Genomic DNA, 14,925 nt, shown 5'->3' with positions numbered 1-14,925 from the left:
TGGTAGTAGTCACGTCTTTGCACAACAGGTCTTATTGGGTGGCCTTTCCTTCATTGTCCCAACTTCTTCAGGCTCTGGGCTCCTTATTTGTTCCTTTTGCTTCATCAAACACAGGCCCCTGACCAGCTCCACTGGGAGACCCTGAATATCTCTATAGCCCTGTATTCTTTTTAAAATCCTGTCTGCTCTCTTTAAGTACACACTTTATTCATTTTTTTTTTCTCATAAAGTGCCTCTGTTTCCTTCTGGTAACCTGACTCATCAAGTGTTAATAAGTGACAAAATGTAGGCTAGAGTGGTAGTCATTATACTGACAGCAACAGGTGCATATTACTATTCAAATACTTTATTTATTTGGTGTGCTGGTTAAGTCAGGGTTGGTTCTATCAAAATCATCGCAGTTTATTTCTTCTCAGATATCAGAGCAGTTTGGAAAATATCATTTCTTGCATCTTCAACCAAAAATGTCAAAAAGTTTTTGCCAAAAACTTTTAGGGATTGTGCTGCTGAATGTAGTTTGGTTGGAAGTCGTAACTTGGACAGTGGCACTGAGCAATACAGTGTGAGGAGGGTTGGGGAGAATTTGAGTAGTATTTTCAGTAGGTGCTGTGGGGGTTGCTGCTGATGTGGAGGCAGCAGGCTCTGGTGTTGAAGAGATAGGTACTGTTGAAGAGGTGACTGTCATTGTACGTTTTGTGGATGTGTTGGAGGTTGCTGTTGTCGTGGCAGGCGGATTTGTGGTGATTGTTGTATCTGAGGTGGTGGTATTTATTTGGGGTTTAGGGTTGGAGATGGGAAGGTAAATAGCAAGATAAAAAGGAGTAGGAGGAAATGGAGGTTTTGATATCCTAAAAGGTCCTACATAGTAAGGTCTTAGTGGGAAATGTAGGTTTGGATAACCCGGAAAGAGTCGAGGTTGTCCAATAGGTTCCAATGGAAAGAGTTGAGATAGAATGACCGCTTGGCTAAACTGAGAAAAAGAAGATGGTGGAACTCGCCCTCGAACAAAGAGAAGAGAAAGTGGTGAATTAAGTCTTGAGCCATAGGGAGGTGGGGGACTTGGTGGAACCCATCTTGGCCTGTAAGGTGGAGGTGGTGGCAGCTGGCCAGATAGATATGGTCTTCCAGGGAATCTTTGACTCTCACTGGGCTGTGGAGATAATAACAAAAGCAAAAAACAAAGTTTCTAAATTTGATCATTTAAAGTTCAAACATTAGGATATACTATGTATTTTAAGTCATAAGTCATATATTTTACTGAGAAAATAAGTTAGATAAATAAGGAATAGAAAATTTCCTGTTCATTCTGGATGCATGGGTAATCAAAGAAAAGTAGAATAATATTAAATGAGAAAAAACAACAACAACAAAAAATGGTAACCTTGCTGTTTAACCTGTAGGTTTTAGGGAGGGACCAAATCATTTTGATTGTGTGTAAGAAAAGACCACTTCTGAATGTAGTTTTAAGTGGAGGTAAATACCCCAGTGGGCATCTGGGAAAATTCTTTCTTATGTCATTCTAAGAATTCAGTGAGATTCCAGACTCTGAACAATTAATTGTGTAACTATTATATGCAACACTTCTTTCTAGGGACAAAGAGAAACAGATTTAAGATCCTTCTAACATGAGTCTGAAATCCAGTGGAAGATATAACTCTCAAATGACAATACAAAGCAATACAACAAAAAGCCTATGGAGCTAGTACAGTATGTTGGTTAAAATGAAGATACTCAAGTCTGATTCCTAGAACCCCCTAGAGCCAGTCCTTCCATTGTTGCATGCTAGCTGGGTGACTTACTTATGGTTATCTCTGCCTGTTTTCTCACTCCTCAACTGGTTCTAGGAATAGTTCTTACCATATATAATGGTAGATAGGATTATATATAATCTGTGCAAAGTGTTTAGACATACTAAGGTAGAGTAAGGGCTCAATATAAATTTGAGTGATTTTGTACTCTTGATAACAAGCATGGTAGCTTGTAGATGGTAGCAACTCAAGAAATAATTGATAAATATTGTAAAAAATTATAGCCATTTGGAGGGAAATTTTAATTTTGATCAAAGAGAGAGGATTAATTGCCATGTAGAGAAAATAGCATTTGAAATGAGGGTAAAATAACAGAGTTGAAATGAGGAGGAAGAAGCCAAATTAAAATAATATCATAAGCAAATGAACAAGGCCAAGAAAAATATAGGTTCTATTCTAGCAACCATCAGAAGACCAGTTTTCCTGAAACAAAAGCTTTAGGAAGGTGCAAGACTCTGGTCATTCTCCTACAACATTCAACTCTTTCCTAAGTCTCTACCATATTGCCTTTGGAAACATCAAACTTTTGGATCAACTCTATGCAAACTACCTTCCATAGTCCTACTTTTATAGTGACAAACATTGCTGGAGAATGTCACAATCTGTAAAGATAGCAACACTAGAGAACTATAGTGTCTATGTTTGTCTGGTGCATCAGCACTGCTAAATCATTGCCTCCCATTTTTTCTCAAAGGCTATCTTTTTAACATCTATTCCTCACTTCTTCCTTTCTTGCTCCCCCCTACACCCATCAGAAAATGATATTGCCTTCTATTTCACATAATTTAGGCCATCACATGTGAGAACTTCTTCACTTTCTTGTCCCACACCTATAAAACTCACAAATATCTTGCTGTTCTCTCTTCCTGTGTAAGACCAGTCTCTTCTCTGTCCCTAGGGTCTTTCTTCTTCTCTTAGTTATCACCTTTTATTCTCTCTTTCTAATCCCTGGCTGTATTCTTTCAGTCTATAATACTGATTGATATCTCATGTATTAAAGAATCTCATTCTCAACCTAGGGTACCCCTGAAGCTTTCTTTACTAGCTTACTTCTCTCCATTCCTCACCAGATAGTGAGGAAGACTGGTTTAGATTTTCTATTTCCACTTCTCAGTTTCCATTTTATCCCACTTACTGTCCCATCACACAACTGAATCTCTTACAAGGATCAGTGATGACTCAAAAATTCCAAGTCATTTCAGAGGGAGCCATAGTCATGACTGTCACACGATAAATTCCTCTGTGTATTTTATATCTACATCTTTTTCCTTCCCAGGGACTATCCCGTCTTAGTTATCACCTTTTATTCATGTAACATAAACATAAACACACTTATTTGGATTATTTCTTGGCTGTTGATCCAGGGACTTCTAAACCACTTGCTATACAGGATCTTAGAAGAAGGAAAATAAGCCAGGTTTATAAAATTCTCTTTCTTTTTGTAACTTGAAATAGGAAGTATTGAGATCTCCTATTAGAAGTAGGAACTAAAATGTGAACATTGTGAGATGAGAGGAGCCAGACAGAAGTTGGAGCATTAATAAGGGCCATGTGCAGATTCAGCTATAAGGACAGGGACCGTGAGTAAAGAGAGCACATCTCAGGGAGGGAACAGTGCAGAGAAGCAGGGATGTGTTGAGAAGCAGAGACTGGTCTTTAGGGCTGCCTGGTTTTGCCGTGTCAGTTCTAATTTATATTTATGCTTGCATTGACTTCCTTTTTTAAGGAAGGAAGAAAACATTTATTGAGAACTTGGCCTGGCATGTTTCCTTACTTTAAGGAAAAAGGAAGTCAATGCAAGAATAAATATAAATTAGAACTGGCACAGCAGACTAAGGCAGCCCTAAAAATGTAAGAATAAATATTATGAGAGGAACCCTCCTATAACACCATCCAGTCACATCTTTTGCCACTTCTTTGTCCTCGATCTGGCCATGTAGAACTAGTACTAGCTCTATCAACATAATGAGCTCTTTCTGGTAGTCCCTGTGCCTTCATAAGAGAAATTCCTCTAGCTGAGAATGTTTCACTCCTGCCCTAATTTCCATTCACCTGGCAAGCTCTTCCTTCAAAATGTTTAAGTGGCTTCACTCCCCTCTTCCAGTAATTTAATATGAAAATTAAAAGAATTGTACAGAAAATATCTTTATACAATATAAAATAAGCCAAAAATTATATTTTTGTAAAGCTTTTATTGGAGACAAAACCAAACTTTATCACTCTCTTTTCACAGTTATAGTAATTATTTGTTTTGATATTTTTCTCCACTCTTAGGCCATGTGCTGTTTTGCTGCTGTTGAAATAATTAATTGTATCTTCTTTAGCTTTGTGCCTCTAGTGTCTTAGTGCCTGGCATCTTTGTGAGTAATAAAGGATGTAAGGAATTAGAGGTAAGTTAGGTGTCTACTATTTTTGTTGCTTTAGCGCTTCTATTATAATACTTATAGTCACTTTTTCTATAGTGTAGCAAATATTAACTTCTTCAAACAAAAATGTCTCTGTATTGTTTATCATTCTATCTCCAGTTTCTAGCACCTTGGAGGTTCTCAGTAAATTTTTTTTTGTGTGACTGGGTCTTGCTGTGTCATCCAGGCTGTAGTGCAGTGGTGTGATCTCAGCTCATTGCAAACTTTTTCCCCTAGACTTAGGCAATCCTTCCACTTCAGTCTCCCAAGTAGCTGTGACCACAGGAGTGCACCACTATGGCTGGCTATTTTTTTTGTATTTGTGGTGTAGATGGGGTCTTGTCATGTTGCCCAGGCTGGTCTTGAACTCCCAAGCTTAAGCAATCCACCTGCCTTGGCCTCCCAAACTACTGGAGTTACAGGGTATGAGCCACCATGCCTGGCCAGGTTCTTAGTAAATGTTTTTGAATAAATGAATATAGACTTAAATGAAATTGAGATCTTAAGTCATGGCTGCTAACATTAATGAAGATATAGGGGCCAAGAGGAAAGAAATTAATTAAGTGTTAATCCTTTTGAGTTTGAAAAGTCATGGAAGTTTGTAGGTGCATATTGAAATCTCAGAGCTGGAGAAATAGATTTGGAAAGCACTATTGGGTCAACACAATAGGTAAGAAAGTAGTAAAGAAGAAATGGCTGAAGACAGAAACTTGGATAAGAGGAAGCTGAGCAGCTAGTGAAGGAAAATGATGAATAGTCAAAGTCAGGAAGAAACCCAGATGGTACAGTGTCATGGAAGTTAAGTTCAAATTGAGCTTCACTGAGTTGCTCTCTGGACCCTAAGCAGAGACGGGGAGAAATCATGTGAGAAATTACACTTTACAGCAAATAGCTGACCTCTGATCTCCATTCTGATCATTTTTATCTTTTCCTCTTCTCTTAACACAATTTTTCACTAGTTAGTTTCCCTCTTCCACTGGCCAATGGTGGGGAACTTTATAATCTTAGACAAATGATGAAAATGCCTTCTTAAGGAGTCTACATTTCGGACTGATTACCTTCACAAATGATAGGTTTATTGGAAACAGAATACAAAACTGGCTATTTTGAGTTTCATTTTTCTCATTTGTTAAGAGAGGATAAGAATAATAATTGTCACACTGGATTTCTGGAGAGATTAAATAGTGTACTTTTATAATATACTTCTTGGCATATATTAACACTCCATAAGTGGTAGTTTTAATATTATTATTATGCAGCCCACCTATATTTAAATTTTGATTGTATTTTCTCTATAGTTTCAACATTTGATGGTTTTAAATAATCAAAAATGATTTAATAATGTATGGGTTCCATGAGAGCAGATATTTTAAAACTTATTTATTTATAAAACATTTAAAAAGCATAAATGCAATTTTGTTACATAGATATATTGGTTAGTGGTCATGTCTGGGCTTTTAGGGTACCCATCACCTGAATAATATACATTGTACCCATTAAGTAACTTCTCGTCATCCACCCCTTTCCACCCCCACCCTTCTGAATCTCCAAGGTCTATCATTCCATACTCTATGGTCCCCTGTACACATTATTTGGTTCTGCTTATAGGTGAGAATATTGGTATTTGTCTTTCTGTTTCTGAGTTTTTTCATGTATGAGAAAAAGCAGAGATTTTTGTTTGATGTGTTTATTGTTAGTGTTCTAGCACATAGAGCTGTTCTTGATACTGAGTAGGAGCTAAACATATGTAGTGGGTGAATAAATACATGATTTTATAGTAATGAATTGAAGAAATAATTCAAAAAGTACTAGGACTGCTAAATTGTTTAGTTACAGGATTTATGTTTTCCAATTTTGATGTTTTAATTCTTGTTTATGTGTTGATTACCTAAAGCCTAATGTCTGGTGGTTAGATCTTTAATATAGTTTCTCACAAAATCTGAATAATAGCAATGGTTAAAACCAGCTTCTAAATCAAATTATTAAACATGCTTTGGATAACTTGTCCTTGTTCAAGTTCCTGAGAGAAGGCAGAAGATCTAGAATTTCATCAATTAAGTTGCCTTCTTAATGAATAGACACCTTTTAAGCAGTTCTTTTTAGTGGTATTTATATTATATTTTCTCCTTTGATACCTTGGCAATTTCATTTCTTCAGTACACATTATGTCTTGAAATGTATTTGGCATTATTCTCTTGTTTTGGATCTAGTGTATTGAGAAAAATGTAATTAGACAAATCGGGGGAGATTTAAAACTTTTCTGAAGTATATTAAGGAATTTTAGGTTTAATTGGCTTTAAAAATGCTAAATCTTTAACTCTTCAGTAGGAGTAAATATTTCACCTGGTATGCATTATTAATACAATCTTAGAATTAGTTGAGAGTATTTGAGACCAATTAAAAGTGATATCTAATGAAGAATTTTCACTCTAAATATCTGCTTTCATTAGAAATCTCCACAAAATTTATAACTGTGTTCTAAACTAAATATAAATAATTAGAAAGCTTGTGGTATATCTAATAAGTTAATTATTTATAAATTCTTGAACAGAATTTGGTTAAGATGAAATGATACTGATTTTTCAATGTTATAATGCAAATTGAATAAATTTTTACTTTTTTGTACTATTTCATTGTTTGATAATCTTATACAGTTTTTCACAAAATATTACATGTAAAATTTATTTTTTTTTTATGTACAAACAATACTTCAGGTTTCAGTTTTCAAGGGCTCTATTCCCAATTGGTGTTTGTTTGTTTGATTGTTTGGACACAGGGCCTCACTCTGTCACCCAGGCTGGAGTGTAGTGGCATAATCCCAGGTCACTGCAACTTCAAACTCCCGGGCTAAAGTAACCTTCCTGCCTCAGCCATCTGAGTAGCTAGGACTATAGGCATATGCCACATGCCCAACCAATTTTTAAAACTTTTTAATTTTTTTTTTAAGGTCAGGGGTCTCGCTTTGTTGCTCAAGCTGCAGATTAGTGTGGTTTTAATGCTGGATTAATGAGTCAACAAAAGGTATGCCTAGGATTGGTAATAGCAGTCCAAAATAAAACTATCCCTGTTTTGTTAACATTATCTTTCTTTGGTCTTGTAACACCAGGAGTTGAAAGCCACACATTTTGAAGGGAAAGTATTTTACTTAAGTTCAGGAATTTGAGAAAGATGGATTCCTTTTCTTCCCTTCCTCTTTCCCTCTTTCCTTCCCTTCTTCTTTCCCTCTTTCCTTCCCTTCTTTCCTTCAAATAAACATTTTTTTTTGGACACTTGTTATAAACATTGGGCATATGCTGGTAAACTAAAAAAGGTCCTTGCCTTCATGGAGATTTTATTCCAATTAGGGGAAACAGGCAAGAAACAAAAAGTGATAGACAGCATGTACAGAAAGTGATGTGTGAGCTCAAACAGTGGTAAATCCTATAAAAGTAAACTGTATAAGGGATAGAGAATGAATAGTGACAAAGTGGCCAAGACAAGGACTCTCTGAGGAGGAAATTCTTGAAGAGACTAATTGAAGTTCAGGAAGAAAAGTGTGGATATTAAAGAGGAGAGCATTACAAAGACAGAGCACATCAAATACCCTAAAATAAGGGTAAGGTTGGTAAGTTCAAGGATCAGTGAAATGTGTACTCTGGATGAAACCTGGGGAGTCAGTTAGAGATGAAATCAGAGTTAAGGTGCGGGGAGGTCCAAGCAGGATCTTGTAGGTAGGAGTAAGGACTTTGTACCCCTCCCTTCTAAGTATTATGAAAAACATTAGAAGGTTTTGAACAAAGGAGTGATATGGTAATATTTACTTTGGAAAAACATCTTTCTGGTTATTGTGTGGAGAATAAGCTACAGGAACAGGAATGAAAGCAGGGAGACCAGTTATTGTTCCAACAGGTAGGAAGTGATGGTGGCTTGGCCTAGAATGCTAGCAGGAGGATGGTGAGACAGGGTCAGATTTAGATGATGGTGTGAAGGCAGAGTGGGCAAGATTTGCTGAAGGAGTGGATCTGGGAGGTGACAGAGTCAAGAATGATTTCGTTTTTTGGCCTGAGCAACTGGATTTGTGGTTAGAGGTGGAGACAGGGTAAGAGGATGGTGTCTTGGGACACTCTGACATTTAGAGATCAGGAAGAGGAGATGTGTCTGGAGAAGGAGACCAACAAGGAGGGGTCATAAAAGTGTAAAAAAAATCAGGAGAGTGGAGTTGTGTGGGAGTTTGAAAAATAAAAAACTGACTTTAAGTAGGAGACTGATCATGTCAAATACAATTTAGACGTCATTATCATGGGAACAGAAAGCTGACCATTACGCATGGCCGTTTGGAGTACAATTTGACAAGTGTAGTTTAATCCAAATGATGTGGGCAAGATCTGCTTGGAGTAGTTTAAGACAGAGCAGGAAAAGTGAAGATGTGCAGAGGTAGCTTTTTCAAACAGACCATAATGGGAGCCATTGGAGAATGAAAACAAACGTATAGATGATATTCCCTCATATTTATGTGGCAGTAGGAACAATCAATAGAGAGAAGGAAAAATTGCTGATGTAGGATGTTTAGATTTAGGGTAGATAATTACAGGATAATTGCAGGAACCTTCTTGCATAGGGGAGAGGATGGGGTCTAGTTTACAAGTTGAGGGGTTGATCTTAGAACACATTGGGGTGATTTTAGTTCATTCCAGGTAATAGAAGAAAAGGCAGAAGATAGGCAAATAGATCGAGGCAAGTTAAAATTTGTTTCTCATTCACAAGTTTTGTGAATCTGGGTAAGTTATGTAACCTCTCTGTTACTTTTCTCATCTTTAAAAGAGAGAAAGTAACAGTATCTACCACATGATGTTCTTTAGAAAAAATAATTAAAATGACAATTTAGCATAGTATTTTGCATGCATACAGTTTCAGTGAAACATAAATATTTTTTGTAAACTCATGAATAATGTTGGGTTAATTTTATGATTATTTTGTAAATGAAGTATCAGGTTTTTATATGCCATATTGCCTTGTTCAGTGTCTCTGTAGACCAGGAATTGGCAAACTAAGGCTGTGAGCCAAATGTAATTTGGCTGTTTGGTAAATAAAGTTTTGCTGGAACATAGCCATGCCCATTCGTTTAATGTAGCTGCTTTCAAGCGACCTCAGCCAAGTTGACCACTTATTATAGGCCCACAGAAGCCTAGAATATTTGTTATCTGGCTCTTTTCTGAAAAAGTTTGTCAAATCCTGCTTTGGCTATTTTTACCAATCTATCCTGTATCCTGAGAGTCATATACTTCTTGAAGTTAGAGGCCATATTTATCAGTGTTTGCATCCTTCTTGCACTCTCTATAGGTGACATTAAGTAAATATTTATGGATGCTGTTCGGATAATTTAGAAGTTTCATTTTTGTCCTGTGAATCATTATGGATGATGGAAAGTAAGAGTGTGTGGGAAGAGACGGCATCTTTCTAAGGTTGTGTACTGACTTCATGTACTAAAGTTTTGCATATCACTCAGAGTAAAACCAAGGCTCTGCAAAAGCCCATGAGACCTGATGCAGCCTTACCCTCCTCTACCTCTCTAGTCTTACCTCGTACTACTCTCTTCCCATCTCACTCTCTACCAGCCATGCTAACCCCCTTATTCTTAACACTAGGCAAGTGTACCCTACTCCAGTCTTTGAAACTTCCTGTTTTCTCTGCTTGCATGGTTAGCTTTTTCACCTCTTTCAGGTCTTTAATCAAATGTCATTTTCCACTGGGCTACCCTATCTTAAATCACATCTTTGTTCTACCTCCTCCCCAAACCTTCTTCCCAATTTTCTGCATTACATAGTCAGTTATTTTGTTTATGGCTTGTCTTCCCCAAGTAGAATATAAGCTCCATGAGGTTAGGAACATTTTTTCTGTTTTGTTCACTCCTGTTTATCCAACATCTAGAATAGTGCCTGGAAAATATTAAGTGCTCAATAAGTATTTTGTGTTGAATGAGTTACCAGACTTGGTGATAGGCAGAAATTTCTCTTACTTGATTTCAGAATGCCATTTCCTTCCTTGCACAAGGCAAGGAGCATAAGGCTTTTCCCATGACAACATTTGAGGCAGACTCTAGCATTTGTACAAACTCCGAAGAAGTCCTCAATCTTTCTCTGTTTGATTTCTCAGTAGACTAGGGCCTTGCTACTCAATGTTATTTGCGGACCAGCAGATCAGCATCAGTATCACCTGGGGCTTGGTAGAAATGTAGACTCTAGGGGCTCAGGCAGACCTACTGGATCAGCATCTGAAGTTCTACAAAATCCCGATGATTGGTGTCCCTGATAGAGTTTTTAGAGTTTGTAGAATTTTGAGAACGACTGGCTGTCTTAGGTTATTTGATAATTGCTTATCATTGGTTTAGTTCAGGCTAAAGGTTTTGCTTCACTTTTGGTAATTATTTTATAATAGCCCCTCTGTAAAGTATTTTATTTATACTCCCTTTTTAATCTTATTTTACTTTTTAAAAACTTCTATCTATTTTCTATTCTTAGGGATTAGAAACTGCGACTGACAGTTTAACCATAGCAGTTTAGTGAACAGACTGTGCTGCAAACAAAGGCTTCTCTTGTTAGGGATGGCAGGTGTTGGCAAAAATGCTGTCCTTATCCATCTTGTGAGCATGGCAGACATTCTTGTCAATCATGAGATGCTTTACCTTTGATCTTACACTTGGCCTAGAATACATCCCTGTGTCATCCTTCATGTAGGCTATCCAATGGCATGAATGAACAGGTAAGACTCTGAAACCTATTTGTTATTCCTTGGCGTCAGCTACACAAAGGCTCATTCACTCATTGTTGCGTTCCCATAACACTTACAGAGGTTTTGTCTCATGTTCAGCTCTGTGCTATATAAAGGTGCATCTCAAATATTTTCTGTGTTTTTGTGAGGTTTGGGGGTAAAACTGTGCTCCATAGTACATTGTAAATATATAAATATGAACTGTTATTTTTAATTTAACTCCTAACTAGTCCCTACCTCATAGAAATAATCTGATGTATTGAAAGTTCTAGATGCTAAGTACAATAAAGTTTCTTTATTTAAGCTAACACCTAAGATTGTTGTTAAGATTGAACAACTCATGAGGCAATGAATAGAGCAAAAATTTTTGCTAGAGTGACATTAAAAAATTATGTCCTATGATTCTTGTTTTCTTATATCCAATAATATTTAATTCTAATGAGAAAATTTATGTATTAAACTAACTTTCTTCAGGACATGGAATCATCTGCCTCTTATATAAATGGTATTATATACTCTTTCAAGGTAGAGAAGAATTTAAGTTGCATTTGTCTTGCAATTCAGGCTTCTGGAATAAAAATATGCCATTAATTCATATGAATCCTCAAGATGGATGTTTTATGTAAAGCTCTTCAGAAGTTGCCTATTCTCAGTATGAAATACTGAACTTGAGAAGTAAATTTCAAGAAAATTTATTCAAGTAGTCTCAGACTTCAGCATGAGTAAGAATATTCTAGAATGCAGGTTTCCAGGCCCCACGATCATCTATTTTTTTTCCTCAGGTCTGAGATAGGGATTGGAAATGACCATTTTTAATAAGTGAAATCAGATGTTTCTGATATAGGTATCTCATGGAGTGCAATACTCTTCTATTTCAACCTCAGAATTTTTATACAAATGTCATTAAATATCACTAAATGCTTCAGAACAATACAAATGTCATTAAATATCACTAATGATATTTATACAAATGTCATTAAATGTCACTAAATGTTTTAGAACAATAATGCTACTTTATCTGCTTGTGCCATTGCTAGCGTCTGTTGACATTTATTTGTTCACTGTGTAATGTAGACTGATTCAGAAATAGTTTCTCTTAGGTAGGTACTATACTATGAAAAACATCCCAATTTGGAATTCAACTTTGGTATTTCTGTGTCAGCACCACTAGGCCCAACACACAGTGGATTGTCAGGAATTATTAAGAAATGAGACAAACAGAGCTCTTTGTCTTCTGTCAAGCCTACCCAACCCCAACATTTACTTGGGAAACTGATCTTACTCTGAAATTCATATTATGCTAGTGATGTTTTTGGCTATGGCACTTATCACTTGTTACTTTGCATTATATATTTTTGGATCTCCTATAGAGCTTTAACAAATGCTTTTCAAAAGTTTGAATTAGTGTGAGTACTTCTTGAGAGAGTGACTTTTCTTTTTCTGTTTTTATTGTTTTCCCAAGTGAGTAGCACTTACTTTCCAGTGTGTTAAAAAGGAATATTTTAGCCATAACCAATGCATTTTGAGACATTGTAAAGGCTTTTTGGTTTTAGTTTTTACAAATATTTCAATAAAAAAAACTGTTGTACAATCAGCAATCCTTGCATTGATATATCATGTTGTCTTTGTAGAAAATTTATCATGAAGGTCCAACTATATACTTTCTCATTTCCTACAGCTTCAAAACATTTAGTAAGCTTAAATTATATTTTTCTGACAATTTGATGGTAGTTCTTTTGAAAAAGAAATAAAAAGGAAGAGATGTTTCTAGATAAGAGCTAGTTCTCCCAGATACGACCTGTCCTGTGCCTTCTTCCTGCAGTCCCCTGTACCTTCATGCTTAGCAACCACCGACTAGATGGTTAGTCATATATGAAAAAGGAAAAGGAAAGTAAGAACAAGTCTATAATGATCAACAGCTTGATGCTGAATTTTTACATACAGGACAAAATTGTTGGTATCAAAACTTTCTTTGAAGTCATGATTAACAAGAAATACAACAAGAACCTTTAGAATTGAGGGAACTTACCATGAAACATGAAGTAAGAGCCAACAGGCCCAAGAGAAAAGTTAATTTCATTCTTTAAAGTTGCTCCTAAAAACAGGCCAAAGATTGTCCATGGTTAGTCAAATCAATCAATAGTGTTTTTCAGAATAACAAATTTAAAGCATTTTAACACTTGTTATGTAATACGTTGAAGAAAGACCAACATAACCTTTAAAGTGTGTTTGATGTTTTGGGGAAAGGACTCAGCATAGATGCACAGCAATAATGTCATGTTTGTGATTTTTCAAAATAAAAAATGGTGGTGCTTTATGAAAGGTAATTTTCCGATAAATATTGAAAGTACATTTTAAAATTAAAGCGTTTTTGTAAATTCCTTGTTACCTTTAGTGGTGACTACTTTGGAACATAACTAATTAGGTATACTTTTAGTATATTTACTTAAAATTAGTCAAAACTTATAGATTTCTATAGATTTGTGACCTAAATATTGTTAATGTGACAGGACTATTGCAAAAAATAACTTCTTAATACAATTATTGTGTTATTATTATTAGATCTGTCTCAAGCAAAAAAACTGTAATGTGTATTTTTTCTTTAACATCACTCTACTGAGGTATTATTGCCTTGATATGATTTTTTCCAAGTTATTCAAAAAGTCAATTATTGTCTATCAGTGTGTGAGTTAGAAAAAAAAAGTTTTTGTCCTTAATTTGTTTACAATTTTCAACAAAATACAATAAATACATGGCTCTCTGTGTTCTGGGAAGGCAAAATTCAAGCACATAGGCTGACAGATTGTCCTGGGGTCCATGTGATATCTGTCATTTGCATTAGCCTTGAAATGACATAAGACAGGTCAACAGATCCTACAGTTTATGTGCATGTGTCTATCCTTTAAAATGGCTTTTTATAATATGTTTTCATAAAAGCAGTTTAGCAATACGTAAGAAACCCGATTCAAACAAGAACAACAGAAATGCAAATCCATCTTATATATCTTTTTAAGACTCTTCTACTCATAATTGACTTTAGAAACCATAAGATATAGCAGTGGAAAAAGTCAATAGATTGTGAAATTGGATAATTTCACAACTGGATAATTGTGCAACTAATCAATGTGAATGCTCTTGACACTTTTTCAGGAATTTTAAGGCTTGACAATCTTTACCACTGACAACGATTTTTTTTTTTTTAAACACATCTGAGGCCAGGTACAGTGGCTCACACTTGTAATCCCAGCACTTTGACAGGCCAAGGCAGGCAGATCATGAGGTCAAAAGATCAAGACCATCCTGGCTAACACGGTGAAAACCCGTCTCTACTAAAAATTCAAAAAGTTAGCTGGGTTTGGTGGCATGTGCCTGTAGTCCCAACTACTTGGGAGGCTGAGGCACAAGAATTGCTTGAACCCAGGAGGTAGAGGTTGCAGTGAGCAGAGATCACACCACTGCACTCCAGCCTGGGCGACAGAGCAAGACTCTGTCTCAAAACAAAAACAAAAACAAAAGAAAACAAAAAACAAAAACCCACATCTGAGATTTTTAGGTAGCATAGCTATTTCCATTAAAAGCCTTGAGGATGATATTCTTGAGAATGTGAGCAAAAGCTAGAGGTCCAAAGTGAAAGTTCTTACATTTATATTTCTAAAAACCTACCTTGGTAGAAGATTCTTCTTTGGAACAAACTACTGCTTAATCTTACTCTTGCCAGATACTCAATTTAGGTAGTCACTATTTAAAAGTCCAAGAAGAGAAAGAACTTTGATAGAAGGCCTTTCTTCTTAAATACCTCTGTCTGGATTTTTATTGGAGTTAAGAGAAAGGTTGAGAGAGGGTAAAAGTTCTGTATTGATGTTCTTTACTGAAACAAAGAAATAATAGTTGCAGTTGCCAGTTTGGCAGCTTCATCTATAGAACTGTGATCCAATCACTGTTCTAGCAGGCCCTGGGGCAGCACA

At 36.0% G+C, this 14,925-nt stretch overlaps 1 protein-coding gene across 2 annotated transcripts; it reads right to left on the bottom strand.

Moving 5' to 3' along the window:
- Positions 1 to 330: 330 nt before the first annotated feature.
- On the bottom strand, positions 331 to 14,724 carry OPRPN (opiorphin prepropeptide). Of its 2 annotated transcripts, XM_012464445.2 has the most exons (4): positions 14,624 to 14,724; positions 12,990 to 13,055; positions 12,759 to 12,814; positions 331 to 1,150 (listed from the first exon to the last, which is right to left on the bottom strand). In XM_012464445.2, the coding sequence occupies exons 2-4, from the start codon at positions 13,038 to 13,040 to the stop codon at positions 874 to 876; spliced, it is 384 nt and encodes a 127-aa protein (XP_012319868.1). In that variant the 5' UTR covers positions 13,041 to 13,055; positions 14,624 to 14,724; the 3' UTR covers positions 331 to 873. The 2 variants fall into 2 exon arrangements, with proteins under 2 accessions (XP_012319868.1, XP_012319867.1); XM_012464444.2 differs by lacking the exon at positions 12,759 to 12,814.
- Between the last annotated feature and the right edge of the window lie 201 nt (positions 14,725 to 14,925).

Source organism: Aotus nancymaae, unplaced genomic scaffold, assembly GCF_030222135.1.
Source record: "Aotus nancymaae isolate 86718 unplaced genomic scaffold, 86718_ANA_hifiasm-v0.15.2.pri h1tg000006l, whole genome shotgun sequence".
In the NCBI taxonomy this organism is placed as follows: domain Eukaryota; kingdom Metazoa; phylum Chordata; class Mammalia; order Primates; family Aotidae; genus Aotus; species Aotus nancymaae.
Note: the sequence above shows the minus strand (reverse complement) of the source record. Positions and strands in the feature narration are given on the sequence as shown.